Source organism: Heloderma suspectum, chromosome 2 (genome assembly GCF_057233095.1).
Source record: "Heloderma suspectum isolate Gila_16-S chromosome 2, 16-S_ref, whole genome shotgun sequence".
Lineage (NCBI taxonomy): Eukaryota > Metazoa > Chordata > Lepidosauria > Squamata > Helodermatidae > Heloderma > Heloderma suspectum.
This window is the reverse complement of record NC_139459.1, coordinates 294430545-294449249: the sequence shown is the minus strand read 5'-3', so window position 1 is coordinate 294449249 and position 18705 is coordinate 294430545. Positions and strand designations below refer to the sequence as shown.

The following is an 18705-nucleotide window of genomic DNA, read 5'->3' as shown; positions in this document are numbered from 1 at the left end:
GAACTTGAGCACGCTCCGGGAGAGAGCGCAGGACAGGAAGGCCTGGCGTGCTATGGTCCATGGGGTCACGAAGAGTCGGACACGACTGAACGACTGAACAACAACAACAACAAGGGCTTACCGTTGGCAAGGGTTGTAGCACAGCTTCTTTTTTCATAAGGGTTTTGGTGCTGCCACCGCAAGTGGCCACAGCATCACCTATGTTGGCAGACTGGCCCCCGTTTTGCATCCATCACAGTGCAGGTGGAGGGGAGCAGCGCTGTGCCTAGGCCCAGGGAAGAGATGGAGGTAGTGCTGGGCCAAAACTTCTCCAATTTCCTGGAGGTTTTCTTTCCCCATGAAAGAGGCTTCCATTGTTCTACCTCATTCCCAGGGTGTTTTATAATGTATTTTTGTCATGTTTTTGAGCTTAATCACTGCAAGGGGGCTATGAGTGTGTTTTCTTTCTATTACACATCTATCTATTGCTCTGCAGCCTCCCAGACTGCCTGCACCTCTTGATCTGAAAAAGCCCAATGGGAGGAATTACATCATGATGTCTTCTCCTGGGCTTTAATTGAAGTATGGGAAGCCGAGGAGACTACAGGCTGCCAGAGAGATAATTGTACAATATAAAACAGGATACTTGTGTACTCTCCTTGGCCATCTCTTATTTAACGTAAGCACAAGAAACCCAAACACAACCCATGAGAAATTTTCCAAAATTTTCTTCACCACTGAATTTCTTTTTGAAAGCAATTTCTTCTCTGTTAAATTTAATGAGAACTGTTGAAAAATATAAAATTGGGAAAAGAGTACGACAAGGCTGCATATTGTCACCCTGCTTATTTAACTTATATGCAGAGTACATCATGAGAAATGCCGGGTTGGATGAATCACAGGTCGGAATTAAGATTGCTGGGAGAATTATCAACAACCTCAGATACGCAGATGATACCACCCTAATGGCAGAAAGCGAAGAGGATCTCAAGAGCCTCTTGTTGAGGATGAAAGTGGAGAGTGCAAAAGCTGGTTTGAAACTCAACATTAACAAAACGAAGATCATGGCATCTGGCCCCATCACTTCCTGGCATATGGAAGGGGAAGAAATGGAAGCGGTGACAGATTTTATTTTCTTGGGCTCCAAGATCACCGCAGACGGTGACTGTAGCCATGAAATTAAAAGACGCTTGCTCCTTGGGAGAAAAGCTATGGCAAACCTAGACAGCATAGTAAGAAGCAGAGACATCACCTTGCCGACCAAGGTCCGTCTAATCAAAGCTATGGTTTTCCCAGTAGTAACGTATGGCTGTGAGAGCTGGACTATAAGGAAGGCTGAGCGCCAAAGAATTGATGCTTTTGAACTGTGGTGCTGGAGAAGACTCTTATGAGTCCCCTGGACTGCAAGGAGGTCAAATCAGTCAAACCTAAAGGAAATCAACCCTGAGTGCTCATTGGAAGGACAGATACTGAAGCTGAAGCTCCAATATTTTGGCCACCTAATGCAAAGGGAAAACTCCCTGGAAAAGACCCTGATGGGCTGAAGACTGAAGGCAAAAGGAGAAGGGGACGGCAGAGGATGAGATGGCTAGACAGCATCGCTGATGCAATGAATATGAACTTGAGCACGCTCCGGGAGAGAGCGGAGGACAGGAAGGCCTGGCGTGCTGTGGTCCATGGGGTCACGAAGAGTCGGACACGACTGAACGACTGAACAACAACAAGTTGAAAAATATGTGGGATAAATTTTTGGCACAGCACCTTTATAAACACAACAACTACATTTCAGTGCTGTATTGCATCACTGAATAGAATTCTATGTACTGAACGAAGTGGTCTTCTGTTTCATCATGTGAATTAACTAAGGGTGCAAGCCTATGCATGTTTTGACAGGGAAAAGTCCAACAACTCCCAGCATTCCCTAACCTCCGATTTAGGTCTGGGGCATGCTGGGAGTTGTAGAACTTCTTTTGGTCTAAATATGCATAGGATTGCACCCTAATAAGTATAGCAGTTGAAGGAATGGAACTGCTGTATGCATGAGAAGCAATTGAAAATGAACACACTGGGCTACATCCAATGTCATGCAAAGAGACTTCGGCTTATGCAATGGGACTTTCCCACCCTCTGCTCTATGGCATGCTCCCAAATCTTCTCCAGAGGGTCTTCCAGCCATCCGTAGCAGATTTAGAGGTGCCTGGGAGGCTATAGCGGGGAGGGGGAAACCCTTTTGCTAGTGGTATCCAATCTGCTGGTGGACAGACACCATTGGATACAACCCCCTACAGTCAAGAAAATTACAGTAAGAAAATAAGAAAGATGTAAATGCAGTTAACTTTTAATGAAAACTTAAGTTAAATCTAATGAAATGGTAATGACTGTGAAACATTTTTCCGTTTTTACTATGCTGTCAGGCAGTCTGAGTTCACATCTGCTAAGAGCAAAGGGTCTCGCCTCCTCATCTCCCTGAAAATTAACCCGCTTTCAATTCCTGCAAAAAGCATTATTAAGATCTTGGTTCAAATGGTTCATTTGTGTCATTTCACCAGCTGCAGTGAACAAGAGTCCTTAGAAGTGAATTATGTTGTTTGTCTTGAGTTTCCGTAACCCACTGTAGGCAATTCACACTGGCATTTCTCGATTGGCATTGATCACGTTATGGTTTATCACATAATAATATTATTGCTGACTAAGATGATCTTCTGTTTAGCAATTGCATCATAAGAAATCTCTACTGATAGTAGCTGATCTATGAGAGCCATTTTTCACCCAACCCTTGTACCATGATAACGGAAATTCTCATGTGATAAATATGGGAATTTGTGCCAATACTTTTATATCTGAGCATAATGGGGATACAACGATATACTGTCTCATTTTTACAGTGTAATTGTCTTAAAAATAACTATAATGCATGGCACCACTTTTAGACACTACGTGGTATTCCGTCTATGATATAATTTACCAGCATATATTCAGAACATAAGATCCTATATGGGAATTTCATTTTTCTGAGGGATGGTTTAATTTGTTGCAAATACTGTTTTCGTTGTTGCTGGTATTGTTGTTTCAAGGTTCGAAGCTGCCCATTTCAAGCATCTTAAATTATGTTTGCAAGTAGCATTTTGCCTTTGATCAACATAGACTCTAGGGAAGGGGGGGGAAGTTTGGAAATACAAAGTGAACCTTTAGTGAAGCAGATATTCTATATTTATTTGCTTCGTTATCAGATGCACCATTTATGTCCCATGGTTCCTATATATTTGTGTATGCGTCATGGTTCCTTTGATTCCAGGTGCATTCTGTCCCAGCAAGCAGATTCCTTGTCCCCTGATATATCTGGACAGCGTGCACTGTGTGCTAATAACCTCTATCTCTGCATCTTGGAACAATGGGAGTATATACATTGTCCTTAACAGCCCCTTGTAAAACCTGCTTGGCCTCTTGGTAAAATGTGACACTTTTCACAAATGCTGAAACAAGCTATAAACAGAAGAGACAGGAGAAGAATCAAATGCTGCGCAAAGGCAAATAATTGCTATAGCAGTTGAGAGTCATCTGTGTTTCTTGCAAATGGCTTACTAGAGAAAGGAAGGCACTTAGTGTGACAGTGGAACGTCCCATGTACCTCCCGGCTGACTGTTTTTATGGAGTGAGAAGAAGATGACGTGCTTCTCAGCTTCCTGAAGTTAACAATGCAGCACTCACGTTTCTCAGGTGTCACTGTTGGCAGCGGTTCAGGGTGGCTCTTTAGCTCTGGAGGGATCAGATGGTCTTCTCCTTCACAGCAGGAGAGCATCACATGGTTGCAAGGGTAGCCAAGGTTTGGGTTGGGCTCACAGCTTTGACTCTCACTTTTTACTCGTAGGCCCAATGTGCAACAATCACAACATTGCTGTAAGAGAAAGGGCCTGTTAGCACAGCAACTATGACTAGAAGATGCCTGTCACTGAGGCACCTCATAGATTGTAAAACTGCTGGGGGTGTGTGTTGTGCACATTGCCCCCAAACACACATGCACGCACACACACATGCATGTGCGGGCACACACACACACACTCACACACCCTCACACACACACAGTGCCCATCTCAGTGGGCCCCTCAGGTCAGAGGTAGGGGTTAAGGTTTTAACCTTACCCCAAAAGTGTACCCAGGTACTTTACTTTTCCCCATATTTCATTGATATGGGAGAAATTGGAAATATATTTATTTTCCATTTATATGGGAGAAAGTAAAAGAATATTCTTAAGGATACCATTGAAGTCGAATCTGTTGGCTTGTACCTAATTTGTGGATTCAAGTGTTTATTCATAATTTTCTGGTGGATATTCACAGGCTCTGGAACTCCCTCCTGAGAGAGATTCATCTCACCCCCACATTAATTGCTAAAACCAGAAGAAACAACTAAAAGAAGAGAAAGTCCTGGCTCACACAGAAGCATGCATTTTACCAGGGCCACCAAAAGAGGACTATATAAAATAAATGCACTATATTCCAGGCACTTCCATTAAACCAAGAAGAATATATGTATTCATTACATGTTCTTTATTCTACCCTTCCTCCAAAATGGTCAGGGTTGCTTATAAGGTTCTCTCCCCTACTCATTTTATCTTCAAAACAACCCTGTGAGGCAGGTTAAGCTGAGAGAGAGAGAGAGAGAGAGAGAGAGAGAGAGGCTGGCTTCAAGTAAACCAGTGGGCTTCCTGGCTGAGTGGGAATTTGATCCTGGTTCTTCACAGGCTTTCTTAGTCTAGTACTCCAACCCATCCTTCCTCAACCTGGTGACCTCCAGATGTTTTGGATTTCAACTCCCATTAGCCCCAACCAGCCAGGAATCCTGGAAGTTGTACTACAAAACAGCCAGAGGGCACTGGGCTCAGGAAGACTACTCTGTCCATTATTCCACACTAGGAGAGCTACCTGTCAGGAAGAAGGAAGGCAGAGCCTGGGCAGATGTCCAGAACAATACTTCAAAATGTGGAACTGGACAAGCAGGTCACATTTTCTCTTCCCCCTGCCCCAATACTCTTTGTGGTTCTGTTATTTAATATTCTCTTGACTTGAGGATGCCTCCCTGACACCAACCACACAAGTCTAAATGCTAAGAGAAATATAGAAAGTGCATTTCTTATTGGAAAGAGCACACTATTCAACACTATTTAAGAAGTGATTAGATACAGTTGCACTACTACAACTTCAGTGCTGCGTAATCTTGAAATCAATGCACAGAAAGCTTCACAGCATCAGTACACGCTTCTCTAATTTTTGAGGCACTCAGGTTACAAATGACCTGCAATTCTCACTGGGGATTTTATATCTGATCTCCGACGGAAGTAGTACTGTACACTTATCACAGTGGCATCTATGGCAGATAAGTGACCTCTAACACAAATCTCAGTATGGCATTTTACTTGTTTTTAGAAATACTGAAATAATGTTCTGAAAATTAAATTATTCTGCAGGAATAATAGCTGTATCAACCAATTAAATCTTGCGATAGACCATGATTGACCTTATATTTTTCACACTGATGAAAGTATTTGTAAGACATTTTGATATTACAAGACCAGGCAGAATGAATACATTTCCTGCTGAGGCAATGGAAAATACACACAGGAGTATCAAATGGCTATGTAAATTGTGATCAATATTTAATGAATTCTGAAATGTTCAGTTTGGCTACAATCTGGAGGAAAGGACATAACAAATAAGAAGTTGGATCCGGGATGGTAGAAACTGGCTGAGCTCCACTGCATGGGATTCACTGGGCTAAATGAAGCTGTGCAGATTTTTGCCAGCCAAGGATTCATTCCTTAATTTAGCATCAAATCACTTAGGGTTTGTTTTTGTTTTTGTTTTTACAAAACATTAAGCAGTATAGGTATTATAAATAAATATAATAAATCTACACTACCTTTATTTATGAGAAAAGGTTTCTATATAGTCAAATTAATATTTGTTCTTTTAAGTCAAGTCAGTGTAACTGTTTAGTTCAATTCCAATCCAATTAATGTGTCTAAGTAGGGAGGAAAAGTGGATGTAATCAGCTTCCCTGGTTATCTATAACATGTTTTTTAAAAAACAACAACAACCCTAACTTCCTGTTAATTATCATTCTGGAGATAGACTTCTTAGGGAAGGTAGTAATGAATTTTTTATCAGTTAGATTTTAAATATGAAAGCTCCAAAATATAAGATTGTGCATTTTGTTTAAGCTAAGAAATAAACGCAAACAACCAGAAATGCTTAGCTAAGTGAAATGTTCATTTCTTGCCTGAGATGCAGTTAAGCAAAAAACCAGACCACACATGCCAAACATTTAAAAATGCAGGTGCTTAAGCTGATTCGTATTAGCAATGGTGCCACAAAGGTTTCAGCACAGTGTCTTGCCTTATAAGATGATCCTCCGCAGGTATCCCTTTCATCTGGTCCACACAAATCACCTTCTCTGGCAGCAATCATGCCAGCAATGCAGCTGTTTTCCTTTAAATACGAGACACAACACTGCTTCTGAGCAATTCTGCAACAAATAAAGCACAGGTTGCTTTCAAAAGGCAGGCTGCCACTTCCAAATACCATTACACAGTAAGAATGGGCATCACTGGAAACACCAAATATCTGTTTTGCATGTTTTCTGTGCCTCTCATTTACATGACTGACAACTCAAAAACACTGAGAGGGAAGTAGTTATCACTATCGGTTCCTGCTCTTTTATATTATTCATTATTTATTTTATATTGCCGTTCTGTATGGGTTGATTTGGTTGAAAAGTGTCCCATTGACTTCAGTAGGACATACGTGCAACTAACATTTTCTAGATCACGGCCCTAGGCTGCAATTCTGCACACACCTACTTGGGAGTAAGTCCTATTGAACTCACACTATTAGTATCAGCAAAAGTACAAGCTAAGATTAAACACAGGCAGTTTATACATAAATGAAAATAACTGCACAATTGAACAGAGTAATTCAGTTTAAGTAATATTTGCGTTCTAGGATTGGTTTATCCAGGCAGGAAGGTGAAGCAATGTTCTTCAAGTGGCATCATGATGGGGGACTGGATGAAGGCAGGAATTGGTGTCTGAATGGTGTAATACGGTTTTCGTTTTCCAAAGTGTTGTCCCTAGCAGGGCTGGGGGGGGGGGGGAGGATTTGGTTTCTGCTTCAGGCCGCAAAATGTCATGGGTTAGAAGAACTGGGCTCAAGTTATCACATTTTGCTATAAAAGAGTTCTAACCAGCTAACCCCATCTTTCAGTAAAGAGATGTCCAGCAAGCTGATGCATCATCCCATAAAGAAAGGAAAGAGGAAACCTCACTTTAATTCTCTCTCAGGAGTGATGCTTGTAAAAAGAGTAGGAGCATGGAACCAAAGTAGAAAAGGTTGACTTTTCTATTTTTTTTCCTGTCAATTCATAACAATTTCATTATTTCCTCATATTCATAATCAGTGAGAGTGAAATAATTGATTTCCGCATATATTACGAAAAACCCTGCACAACGGGACGTATACATATCTCTGGCCCTTCTAGCAGAGCAAAGATATGCACTTGCACATAGACGGTTGCATTTAACATTGCATGAGTGCACTTCTTGTCATGCAGTGGGACTTCTCCTTGCTCTCCTCCCTGTTACGGACCCCCACATGCCCCCCAAACCTGCTCCAGAGGGTGCCCAACCCTCTGAAGCAGGTTGGGGTCACATGGAGTGGGGGGCTGCAACAGAGAGAAGAAATCTGTTCTGCCAGTGGTTTCTGTTCTGCTGCTGGTGGACACCAAGCATTGGATCCAACCCAGCTTTGGTGATTTGATCAATTTAAATTCACTAGAAATGATCTAGTCAAATTCATGTACTATTGTGGCGTCCACAGGAAACACAGATTTGATCGTTCCCACACTACTCTGGGTTAGCAACTTCTTTCACAATATGCAAATATCCATCCTATACCTTCCAACAGTGCAGCAGCCAAGCCACAATAAGAGCCAGAATTGTGCACTTTGCTACAGAAGCACAATGCTTAGGAGCTTTATGGGAGCTTTGTATATGCCAAGCTTTATACCAAGTTTCCTGCCGTTATCACAAACTGCACATACACCCCACCCCCTGCCTGTCCCCAAGCCACTGTGCTCCAAGCAATATCAGGTCCAGCTGTGTTATTTGTAAAGTATTTTATTGCAAGTTGCAGTGAAACTAATATAATCCTATGAGCAGGAGTTAAATCTGATATTTACATATGAAATGAAAATAAAGACCCATTAATTAAAATGGTAAATCCCTGTGTAAGAAGTTCATTTGCTTTAAATTTGAACTTTATTTAGTTTCCAGTTGTACTAGACATTCCCCCCACCCCATAACCTAGAGACAAACTAGCTCACATGTTTTCCTTAATTGCAGTAGTTCTGCTCTGAGCAAATGGTCATAATGAATGAAGTGAGATTACACAGGAGTACTGTACTGTGTAAAGGCCAGGATCCATATGGTTGTGAATGGAAGAAACCATATCCCCCTTCCAGTTCTGCGTAACTGTGCACAATTCTTTGCCTAAGCTATGTGAAATTTATCTGTGCAATTTTTAAGAAACAGCCATTTGCATTTAGCCAAGATTCTCAGTGACAAACTGGATTTTTCTCAGGCAAGACTGAGGGTATTAATCTTCATTTCAATGTATTCTCTGCAATAAATCAAAGGATTGTTACTCTAGTGGGAAGAAAGGGCCTTAAAATCTTCAGTTTAATTATAATCAGATCACGAAATGCTTACATAATGTGGATCATACATCAGATCATAAAGTGCAGGGTGTTTTGTGATTTTCAGTTCCTTCACTTTTGGTTTACATACCTGCAAATGTCACCGTCAGTTCCACTTACAGGGATTTCTGTACATTCACTATTGTCAATGGCCCACTGCTGTCCAGCGGCACAGCACGTTTCAATTAAATCTTTGGTTGAACCTGAAAAATGGCAGACATTCAACTTTATGAAATATGTTCTGGTTATTAGAACAGACAAGTGGAAATGATGAGGCTGGTGGATCCGATGACAGCGGGGTGGTAAATCCGCTCTGGGTTTCAGTCAGAACCAGCCACAACTCTAAAAGAGCTATCTAAGGTGCTTCAGTGCCTTAGCTCCTTTAGAGTTCTGACTGGTTCTGACTGAAACCTAGAGAGGATTTTACACCCCCCCCCCGACATTGAAGCCACCAGCCTCCACTGACCGGTAACAAAATGCATGGAGTCCTGCTATTGTGGATTCCAGCCAATTCATTCCATTCTTCTCCCTCCCCTAGTTTCCTGTTTTTTTCTCCAATCGTCAGTCAAGCAGTCCCCGGCCAAGGAGCACACTAAGTCTTCACGGGGATGTTTTGGGGTGGCTCCCCCCACTTAATTTTTTTTCCTAGAGATTTATTGTGCTTCTGCAAATCTTATGATTCCCCTCAAGCCTCTTGTGTATGTGGGGGGGGGGGGCTGCTTTGACAACACAAGCAATGGCACTCAGCACATGAACATCAGATATTGGAAAAAAAAATATCCTATGCAATGATGAGTTTTGTGTCTGTATCCTGCTTCAGCACGAAGAGGATGGACTCTAGAGACACCTGGGGGGGGGATCTCCATGACAACAGGAGGAGAAGCAAATTGAGGATTACCCAGATTTTTCAGGGAATCAGCTTTGGTCTGCGCAGGGCTCCACGAATGAGTGCACCATACCATTCTTCATAGGAACATACTTCTAGGTGGTGTGGGGGGTTTGGAGTGAACATCAGGGGTTGATCAACCAATGAGGGAAACTTTCCCCCTTGTAATGCAACAGGCTCCCCACCTTCCTTACAGCTGAGGAAGCAAACATTAAAGAAACACAGCTGCAGTCATCTCCCTCTCCTGAAGCTCCTGATGCTGCGAAGGATCAAAGCTGTGAATTACTTTTGAAAACCAAGAGAACAAACATCAAAGACACACAGTTTTGACATAGCTTTCAGGATCCTAAATGCACTATTCTGATGCATGGGAATCTCAGTAACTTTGGGAGTGCACATTTTGGGAACAAGCCTCATTGACCACAATTGGAGTTACTTCTGAGTAGACACACATATGTTCATGCTGGGAAAGACAGGGATGGGAAAGACAGGGACAGGAAATACCCCTTGACCAGGATCATGGTGAAAGGCACACCCCTGGGCAGAGCTAGCATACCCAAAGCAAATGCGGCAGATGGGGCACACAGGAACTATAGTGAGGAGAACCCGACCTACGGAAAGGAACCAGACTTTAAGTAGTCTCATGAAATCCATTTTCCCTCTGCGTTGCTGCTGCTGTGCATTGGATAGGTGGATGCCTCCAAGTTGGGAGGTGGCTGCTTATCCCACTAGGATTGTACCCTTAATGTTGAATAGACATGTATAGGATTGTGCTTTAAGGCTGCCATGCTTACACACTTTCCAGGGAGCAAATCCCATTGAACTTAATGGGACTTCCTTCTGAATAGACAAGAATAGGGTATTGCACCGTCATTCTTTGTTCCCAGGATAATCTTATGGTATATTATTGTTTTATCTTATATTTCTCTTGTTTGATTGCTTATTTCATTTTTCACTTATTCTATTGGTGATTATTCTGTTCTTTTCAACAAATGCTCATTATGTACTGTATGTATTTGCTTTATTATTGCACTTATTCCATTTCTACACCACCTAATAGCCAAAGCTCTCTGGGCAGTTTGCAGTATGGTTACATGTTTTCTATTAAGCTTTTTAGTTCCATTTGACTCATTTGTACTCCAGTATATTTTCAAAGATACAAGATATATTTTAAACTCCTCAGCAGAAGATTTAAAATAACTGTGCTTGTCTATTATTATTCATCCATACTGCAACTACACCCAGGAGTTTTGCAAGAGCTGGGAAGAGGACACAGCAAAACTGGGAAAGTTTGATGAGCCTTCTCCACTGCAGTTCATATTTATAGAATTTTTGGCTTTCTATCTTTCTACAGAGTACTCAAGGTGGCCTACGGCAATTAAAAAATAAAACAACAAGATGCCAACAATAAATAACAGAATACATTGCAGTCAAATCTTAAAAGATGCGCAGAGCAATCCTAAGGGTATCCAGGGAGCACTCTGAGGTTGGAGCGCTCTGAACATCCTATGCTCTGCCAACATCCTATGCTTCACCTCTTGCTCCTCCTTTCTGCTGATACTCTGCTAGAATACTGATATTCTACCACCCAAGGTTGGACCTCGGCATTGAGTGAAGAAGCCACTGCAGTGTTTTCTACTGCAACTGCGAGGCGGGGGGATCCCCACTTGGATTTCCTCACCTGAGGTCATAGCAGTGCCTACAGCCTTGGAGGGGGAACTCCACACTATCCTATGGTCCCTGGGGCACTCTCCCATGGACCATAGGACTGCTCTCTAAGGTTTACGCTAGAGCCACTGTGTTGGTGGAAGTGGGCTTCCCTGGCCCTCCTTCCCAGGGCAAGCCCTCCAGCCCCTTGAAAATGCTACACAGAGAGTCAGCAGACCCAGCTGAACGAGGTGAGCTGTGATGTGATAAGGAGGGGGATCTCCCAGATTTGGGCAGAGGGGCCTCCCATGGGCAGAGGGACCTCCTCCGCAGAAGGTAGTTCAGAAGGGGAAGGCAGAGGCAGTCAAATGTCTTAAAATGGCGTTCTAAGACAACTTGCCAAATAAAAACATCCCCACTGCTCATTTGAAAGTGAACACAGATGAGTCCAAGCTTGGGAGGCTATTCCAGATATAAGATACACATCATGTCTGCATACAGATCCATAGAGCTAGCCGGGGGGGGGGGTTAGGGGGGCAGTTTATCTGGTCTGCAGGCCAGATAAACTGGCCTTATTTAATTGTTTGTAAAAAAGGGGAGATGAGAAAATGTAAGGGGGGCTGGCCCTCCTAGCCCTTCTCGGGCTATCAGCTCATCTGCATATGTACTCCTAGCAGTGTGTGTGTGTGTGACCCCATCTTGACTTCCATCCTATATACTAACAGCAAATTCATTCTCCAAGTGTGGATCATTATCTAGGCAAAATGGCATCATCAATGCAGAAAAGGGAAGTATCAGCGGGTTCACGGGAACCCCAAGGTTTACAGAAATGCAAAGGAAATTTTGGGGGGAAAACCTAAGGAGGACACACACCCCCAACAGCCCAATGAAGACTGAGTTTGCTTAGTGGTCACAGAATGCTGGCTGACTGTTGAAGGGAGAAAAATAGAAAGCAGAGGTGGTAGGGAAGGGAAAATGGAATAGAGTATCTTAGAAAGGGCATGGCTGGCTGGCTGGCTGGCTGGCTAGCTGGAACCCTGAACAGGAGCTCTGCACATTTCAACATTTTGTTGCAGCTCCCATTTGTATGTTCAATTTTGCAGTACATTTTTCTTCACAAAACAACTGGCATTGTTAGTCAAGGAAGCATTATGCGCTACTACCAGTTTCAGCTACTCATGCCTTTGCCATTCTAAAAGAAGGTAAGGGTCCCTTCCACTGTTATCCTTAACAATATGGCTGCCACTGCAATATCACTCCTTCCAATGCTGCTTGGCAGAATTGGATGTCTGAGGACCAAAACAGACTCTCTTTCTCATTGCATGTTAGAAAGGGTCCAGCTGCTGGGTGGGAGGGTGCTGTTGCACTCATGTCCAGCTTGTGGGTTTCCCGGGGGCAGCTGGTTGGCCACTGTGTGAACAGAATGCTGGACTAGATGGACCCTTGGTCTGACCCAGCAGGGCTCTTCTTATGTTCTTATGCTGCTGTTTTCTAGAACACCTTACAATGTAACCTTCTCTACTGCAAATGGTATGAACAACAATATAGCATACTGGGACAATATCTACTGCGGATTTAAGAAAGGTTGATCATTGATCTTGATCAATGCCCAAGTGAGTAATATTACATAAGGCTGCTAGGTCTTGTACTAAATAGGATTATTAGGCAAATACTGACTGTAGTTGATGAAGAGGAGACTCCTCAGAGATCATGAAGCCCTTAAGAGTAAATCTGAAGAAGTGAACTTTGCTTGTCTAGAGACCTTCAATGCTCAGGCTCAGTACAAAAGGTCGACAGGATGACTCCAGATTGAGTGGTTTGTGGCCCATTGCCGTAGGCATACTAAACTACCTGCCCAATTAACAGGGCAGATGCAGCTGGCAACCTGTTTAAGAGTCCAGTGCTGTCAGCAAACCCAACGTATGACAGACAGGTTGATCACTATGAGCTTTCATTGTCGGGTGTTTTTTAAAAATCTCACACAAAATGGCTTGGTTTGCAAGGGAGCAGTAATACTAACAGTGGCTGACTTGCTGACGAGTGACGAACAAAACAAAACAACGGTAGCGTCCTCTGTTGTCCATAAGTGCACTGCTTCAGAATGCAATTGGGATATTGCCTCCAGGCTAGTCAGTGTTCTTTGCCAAGGGTCATGACCACAGTTGCTGGTAAGCATCAAAGCATGCAGATTTGGGGCTTCTTCGCACAGAGCTTTTATCCTGCCATTGAGATGGCTCTCTCTCGGAAGTTTGCAGGCTCTTTAGATGACGCCGTTACCCTCCAGGGTGTCCCCCGCCATTTCCTCCAGCCTATTTTGTGTTTTCCCCAAACGCAAAAAATGTGGTATTTTTTCCAGCCCATGGAACTGGAGCGCCATGACCTCCCTGTGGAATTCTCCAATAGCGGACGAAACTGGCTGTGGACATTTGTTTTCAGTTGTTGGGGGCGCAGTCAGGATGACAATGGCATTGAGAATGGGCTGCAGGGTGAATCGCACTCAGGAGATCCCGAGCGGGCTTGCACAGAAGGAGACCCAGCAGATTTGACAGGCGTGAGGGCTTGTGCTCTCTCCCTTCCTTGCAAGGAGGGGAGGGTGCACGGTTTGAGGGTGACTCCTGCCTCCGCTCAAGTCTTGCTGAGGAAGGAAAGTTCTGCGCCTGACCCCCCCCCCCCGCCGGTGATTTTCCCCTTTGCTTCAAGGCGACCCCCCTGCCAAACTGCCCAAATCCTGGTTGCAGCACAGTGCGCCACCCATTTGGCAACAGCAGCACCAGACAGCAGGCGCCAAAGAAGTGCATTGCTCTCAAACCACGTGTCTGCCATGTAAATGCTTGAGCACATTTCTCGATTGGAGGGAGAAGAGGGTAAAATGCCTCCTTGCAACGAAGGGAGACAGATCTGATCCCCCACCCCACCAAGCTCAGAATCAGCATCCTCTGTTGATTCAGCACCACATTAAGTTCAATGGGGCTTACTTCCAAGTAAGTCTGCTGAGGGTTGCAGACTTACAGCGTGTCAGCTCCCATCCACCAGTAATGTGCAAGGGGAGGGAAAGGGGCAGGAAGCAGGGAGGAATTATCTCTACACTCCGAGCGGCATCACCACCCCTGTGAGAAGGAAAGAAATGAAAAATAACACCACGGGGACAGCCGTCTAAAGAGAACGACCCAGTCCTGCAATGACACTGGGGAAAGAACTGGCATTGATGTGGAATTCTCTGTCCATGTGATGGAGCCCTTTGTTGCCAATCTTGAATTTAACCATACTTCTAAATACTATATTCTGTAGACTGAATCCCTGGCCGCACAGCAGCAGCTTAGATTTAAATAGCTGTTTTGCTCGTTTTGCTGGAGTTCTTCAGAAGCATCCCATTTCAAAACATATCCCATTTTTTCTCCTGAAAATCTGAAAAAGAGGTGCTCCTATTCCTAGCCTGAGGAGAGCAGAGTATGCCTGCTTCCTACACTATGGCAGAACCCAAGAGTGGGATCAGTAAATTCGAGGAAGGGTGCCTGTCTAACGGCCAAACTAAATGTTCAGATAATCACGCCTAGTGGAACTAAGCATGATAGTTGTGTAAGTGCATGTAGCCCCAATTTGGATTGGGAATATGGTACTCCAAGAGGAGGAGTTAAATCTCCCCCACACACACACACACACGTCCCCCCCCCAATCACACACACCCCACCCACTTTGTAGGGTTAACAGAAGAAAAAAATCTGCATTGGAGTCAATGGAGCCATCTTTTCTTTTTTTAATCCGAATTGGGGGTTGGGGAGAGACTCATTTTTTCCTTATTTTAACCCCGCCATGGGAGGAGGGGAATTTTGGCATGAAAACAGGAGGGGGAAGCTTAAACCCCCCTCCCAAATCACCACGGTCCCAAATTTGTGTGTGGGGGGTACTTACCCAGAGGTAATTCAATAACACATGCACACCAAGCATGTGCTAGGAAGGGGAATGGTGCTCGTCCCTGGCTGTGAGGAGCAGCCAAGGAAGCTTTTTTTTTTAGTGTTAAAGACAGAAAATTAATAAAAACCTCAGCCCACTCATCCTAAAAAGTAAGGTAAGCCTTCTCCACTCCCCTTCTCCCTCTGAAGATACGGCATGTATATGTCAATGCAGGTGCTTTGCAAGGCAAGAAAGGGGGGAATCGCATCACAGCAGGAGTATGGAGAAGCTGTGCTGCAAAGGCCCCTGGGATACATGCTGGGAGTGGGCAGGAGGACAAAGGCGTTAACACACCATGGGAAGCCAGTGAGCGCCTGATCATCTGGCAACAGCAGTGTGGCTTAGTGAGTGATTAACCAACCCACCAGGGGCTTGTTTTCAGCATGGGAACCAGCCCACCCTGCCTCAGACAGTGAACCCTGAAGGTGGATCAGTAAGACTTTGTCTTAGGAATCCCACTGACATCAAGATGTTCTGTGATCCAGTCTAAGGAAGAGCACTCTGACCCCACTAGAGTAAGAGAAGTCATCACTGGACTGTTTCCTGAGCCCAAAAATTCAGACACCTCAGACAAACCAAGAACCCAAATCCAAAGCTCCACCTCAGCTTCTGGTAAAGTCCCAGCAGAAAACACAGAGGAGAGGCTGTAACTGGAAGACATCCAGGGAAGCTACTGTGCTATTTACAAAGCAATGCTATGTATGTCGAGTGAGAAATAACTCCAGTTATGCTCAGTGGGGCTTACTTCCAGGGAAGTGTGCATAAGATTAAAGCCTTAATTTCCCAGTTAAGCTCAGACCTTTGTCAAAGCAGCTCCCTTTGCTCCTGGGAAATACTACGGGCTATCCCAGGTCCTGCCATACTTGAAATGGCCTGTCTGTTTTTGACAGAAGTGTCTAGAACTTGCAAGTGTCTAGATCAGTGATAAGATGCTTCTCCTGAAATATGTGGGCTACTAATACAGAGTTGCTCATCTTTCCAGAGCAGTAAACCCAAGGAAATTGAGTAAAAGATATTAGAGAACTATTAGGTTTCTTGAAATTTTTATTCATTAATACATTTATATCCCATCTTTTTTCCTCTTGCAGGGAACTCAAGGTGGCTTACATGGTCCCCCTCTTCTCCATCTTATCTTCACAACAACCCCCTGAGGTAGGTTAGACTGAGAGTCAGTTACTGGTCCAAAGTCACCCAGTGAGCTTCATGACTGAGTGGGGACTAGAACCTGGGTCTCCTGAGTCCCAATCCAGCACTGTAACACACACTATGACACTCCTGTCCCTGCCATCTTGTTGCCCTTATCGGACAACATGCCCCACACCTAGCCATTTCACTCTCTGTGGAATCAAATCTAAGTTCTGAAATTAGATCAAGTAGATTTCATGTGTACATACATCCCCCACACACAAATACACCATATTCAAGTATTTGCAGTGTTCAGTATTTGAAATCTAATATCTAAGTATCTAATATCTAGTCTAACATTTAAATTGAGAATCAGGAAACTAAAGTCATTAGGTCCTGCAAATTTCTTTTGATGGTAAACATGGCTTGGTACTGAAATCAATTAAAATGTTGGGAGACTCCTATCATGAAACAGTATCTCAACAATAAACCAATCATTTATTAAACCATTGGGAATTCTGAATATTTGTTTGATTTCAGAGAATAACTGATTGAGTTGTAAAACCATGTCATAGTAGGGGTTGTGAGGATAATGTCATTATATGGCTTAGTCACTAGGTGGCACTGGACTTTGGTGTATCTGGGTGGTGTGAGTTTCCTTTGTCTCTTCTGTAATTGATTAAAGAGACAATAACGTTCTTGTCTAGTTCCATGACTCGTGTGTCTCCCAAGCCTTCCATGACAGAGGTATACAATTTCAGTGCCTTGCATAGGAATTCCCTATTTACTTGGAAACAATTGCTCTGTAACTAGACTGTGTTCCTCAGTCACAGATCCTACATTAAGGCAGATAGGCAAATAATTTTAAGCCCAAATGCATCTCAGCTCATACATAATACATTAGAGAGTTTATATGTAGGTTTGTCTTTTTTCCCCTATGCCTTCTAAAGATATTGCCACAACTCCTTCCAAATGCATGCTTTCGTACATTGCTTCCTCTTCCAATATCCTTTTTTGCTCTTTGCTGTGCTTCCAATAATGCTCTCTTTTGTTCATAGATTAATTTTTGTTACATAAATTCCTTGGCTTGGTTTTTCAGTCTACATTTTTTTCTAAGTCAGTGTGCCAAAATGCAAATATAAAAACTGAATAAACAGTACTATCTCCCCACCCCAGACACATATACATATAACTATCGACCTGAATCATTTGGTTGACATACTCCTAATGCAAATGAACAGGCAAACCAATATTCCCTCTGGCCAGAGTGCTGGCGAATCCTTCTGCTTTGAACTTTGAACCACCTGGGACAGAGGTCAACTCATTTAGCAGGCTTACTCTATGTTTCCCTGAGAACACCATTTATTCGCTCCAGCTTTAAATGGAAAAGAAAGAAGCCTTTGCTGATCCCCAAAGGTCCTTCAGCCTTGAAGGCTCTCCAGCCTTCCCAACCTGGTGCCCTCTAGGTTTGTTGGACTACTGTTGCAGAACCCAGCGTCAGAGAGACCACGGAGTGAAGGAAAAAGAGATTCTTTATTTAACGCGCGGGCTTAAGGCTGGAATCATTTCCAAAGAGCCAGAAGCCCCGATTTACATTAGCACATTGGTTTTATAGACATTGTGACACATATGAAACAGCTCCTCCTCCCCCTCCCGCATGGGGTTGCAATCCTCAACATTTCTTCTCTTAGCACTATTGTTTATAATACAAGAACTGGGTTATAGGGTAGCCATGATAAGGAGAGAACAGAAGAGAACAGCAGAGAACAAGATATACAATTGTATGACCTTTGACAAGATAAGGAATTCTTGTGTCTCGTCAGCTTACAACAATATATTCAAGGGAGAAAGAGCTCAGCAAGGACATGAAGCATGAGACTGCATGAGGCTACTTAGTCTGACCCCCGATATGGCTGCTACATTCCCCCCTTAAATGCATAATTTCATTACAATTATAGCATTTTTGATAACCATACAAAGCTTTTTGTGACATACATATTACTTAGCCTTTTGTTGGGCTATTAGAGCGTAGAGGGCAGTAGTTTTACTAGCTGAGACATAAAACAGATTGGTTAAACAGCGCATAAGACAAGGAACGCAGAGACATAACTGCTTTTATGAACAACACTGGTAGAATTAGGATGAACAATGCTTTAAGCCAGCTAAGATCTGGAAGCCAAGGGGTTAACTAATTTAGCTAATTGTTTTGTCTTATTGTTTTGTTAGCTACTATATTGTGCAGCTTGTTGATTTGTTTATCTACAGCATTGCCATTATCAGTTAAGTTAAAACAACAGAGCTTTTGGTGTGTCTCACAACTTAAATGATGAAGAAGGAAGAGGTAATTTATACCAGCTCTGTTTTCTAGA

At 43.3% G+C, this 18705-nt stretch overlaps 2 protein-coding genes across 2 annotated transcripts in view; both read right to left on the bottom strand.

Annotated features, from left to right (window-relative positions):
• LOC146354844 (fibulin-2-like) overlaps positions 1-18705 on the bottom strand; it is an 86890-nt gene that overhangs the window by 65440 nt on the left and 2745 nt on the right. The window contains exons 2-4 of the mRNA XM_084839957.1: positions 8819-8930; positions 6372-6501; positions 3688-3874 (exon numbers count right to left, since the gene is read on the bottom strand). Coding sequence (XP_084696083.1) covers positions 3688-3874; positions 6372-6443 — 259 coding nt within the window. The 5' untranslated portion in view covers positions 6444-6501; positions 8819-8930. The remainder of the gene's footprint in view (positions 1-3687; positions 3875-6371; positions 6502-8818; positions 8931-18705) is intronic.
• LOC146354843 (fibulin-2-like) overlaps positions 7394-18705 on the bottom strand; it is a 134815-nt gene continuing 123503 nt past the window's right edge. The window contains exons 4-5 of the mRNA XM_084829823.1: positions 8819-8930; positions 7394-7508 (exon numbers count right to left, since the gene is read on the bottom strand). Of these exons, the coding sequence (XP_084685949.1) occupies positions 7394-7508; positions 8819-8930 (227 nt within the window). The remainder of the gene's footprint in view (positions 7509-8818; positions 8931-18705) is intronic.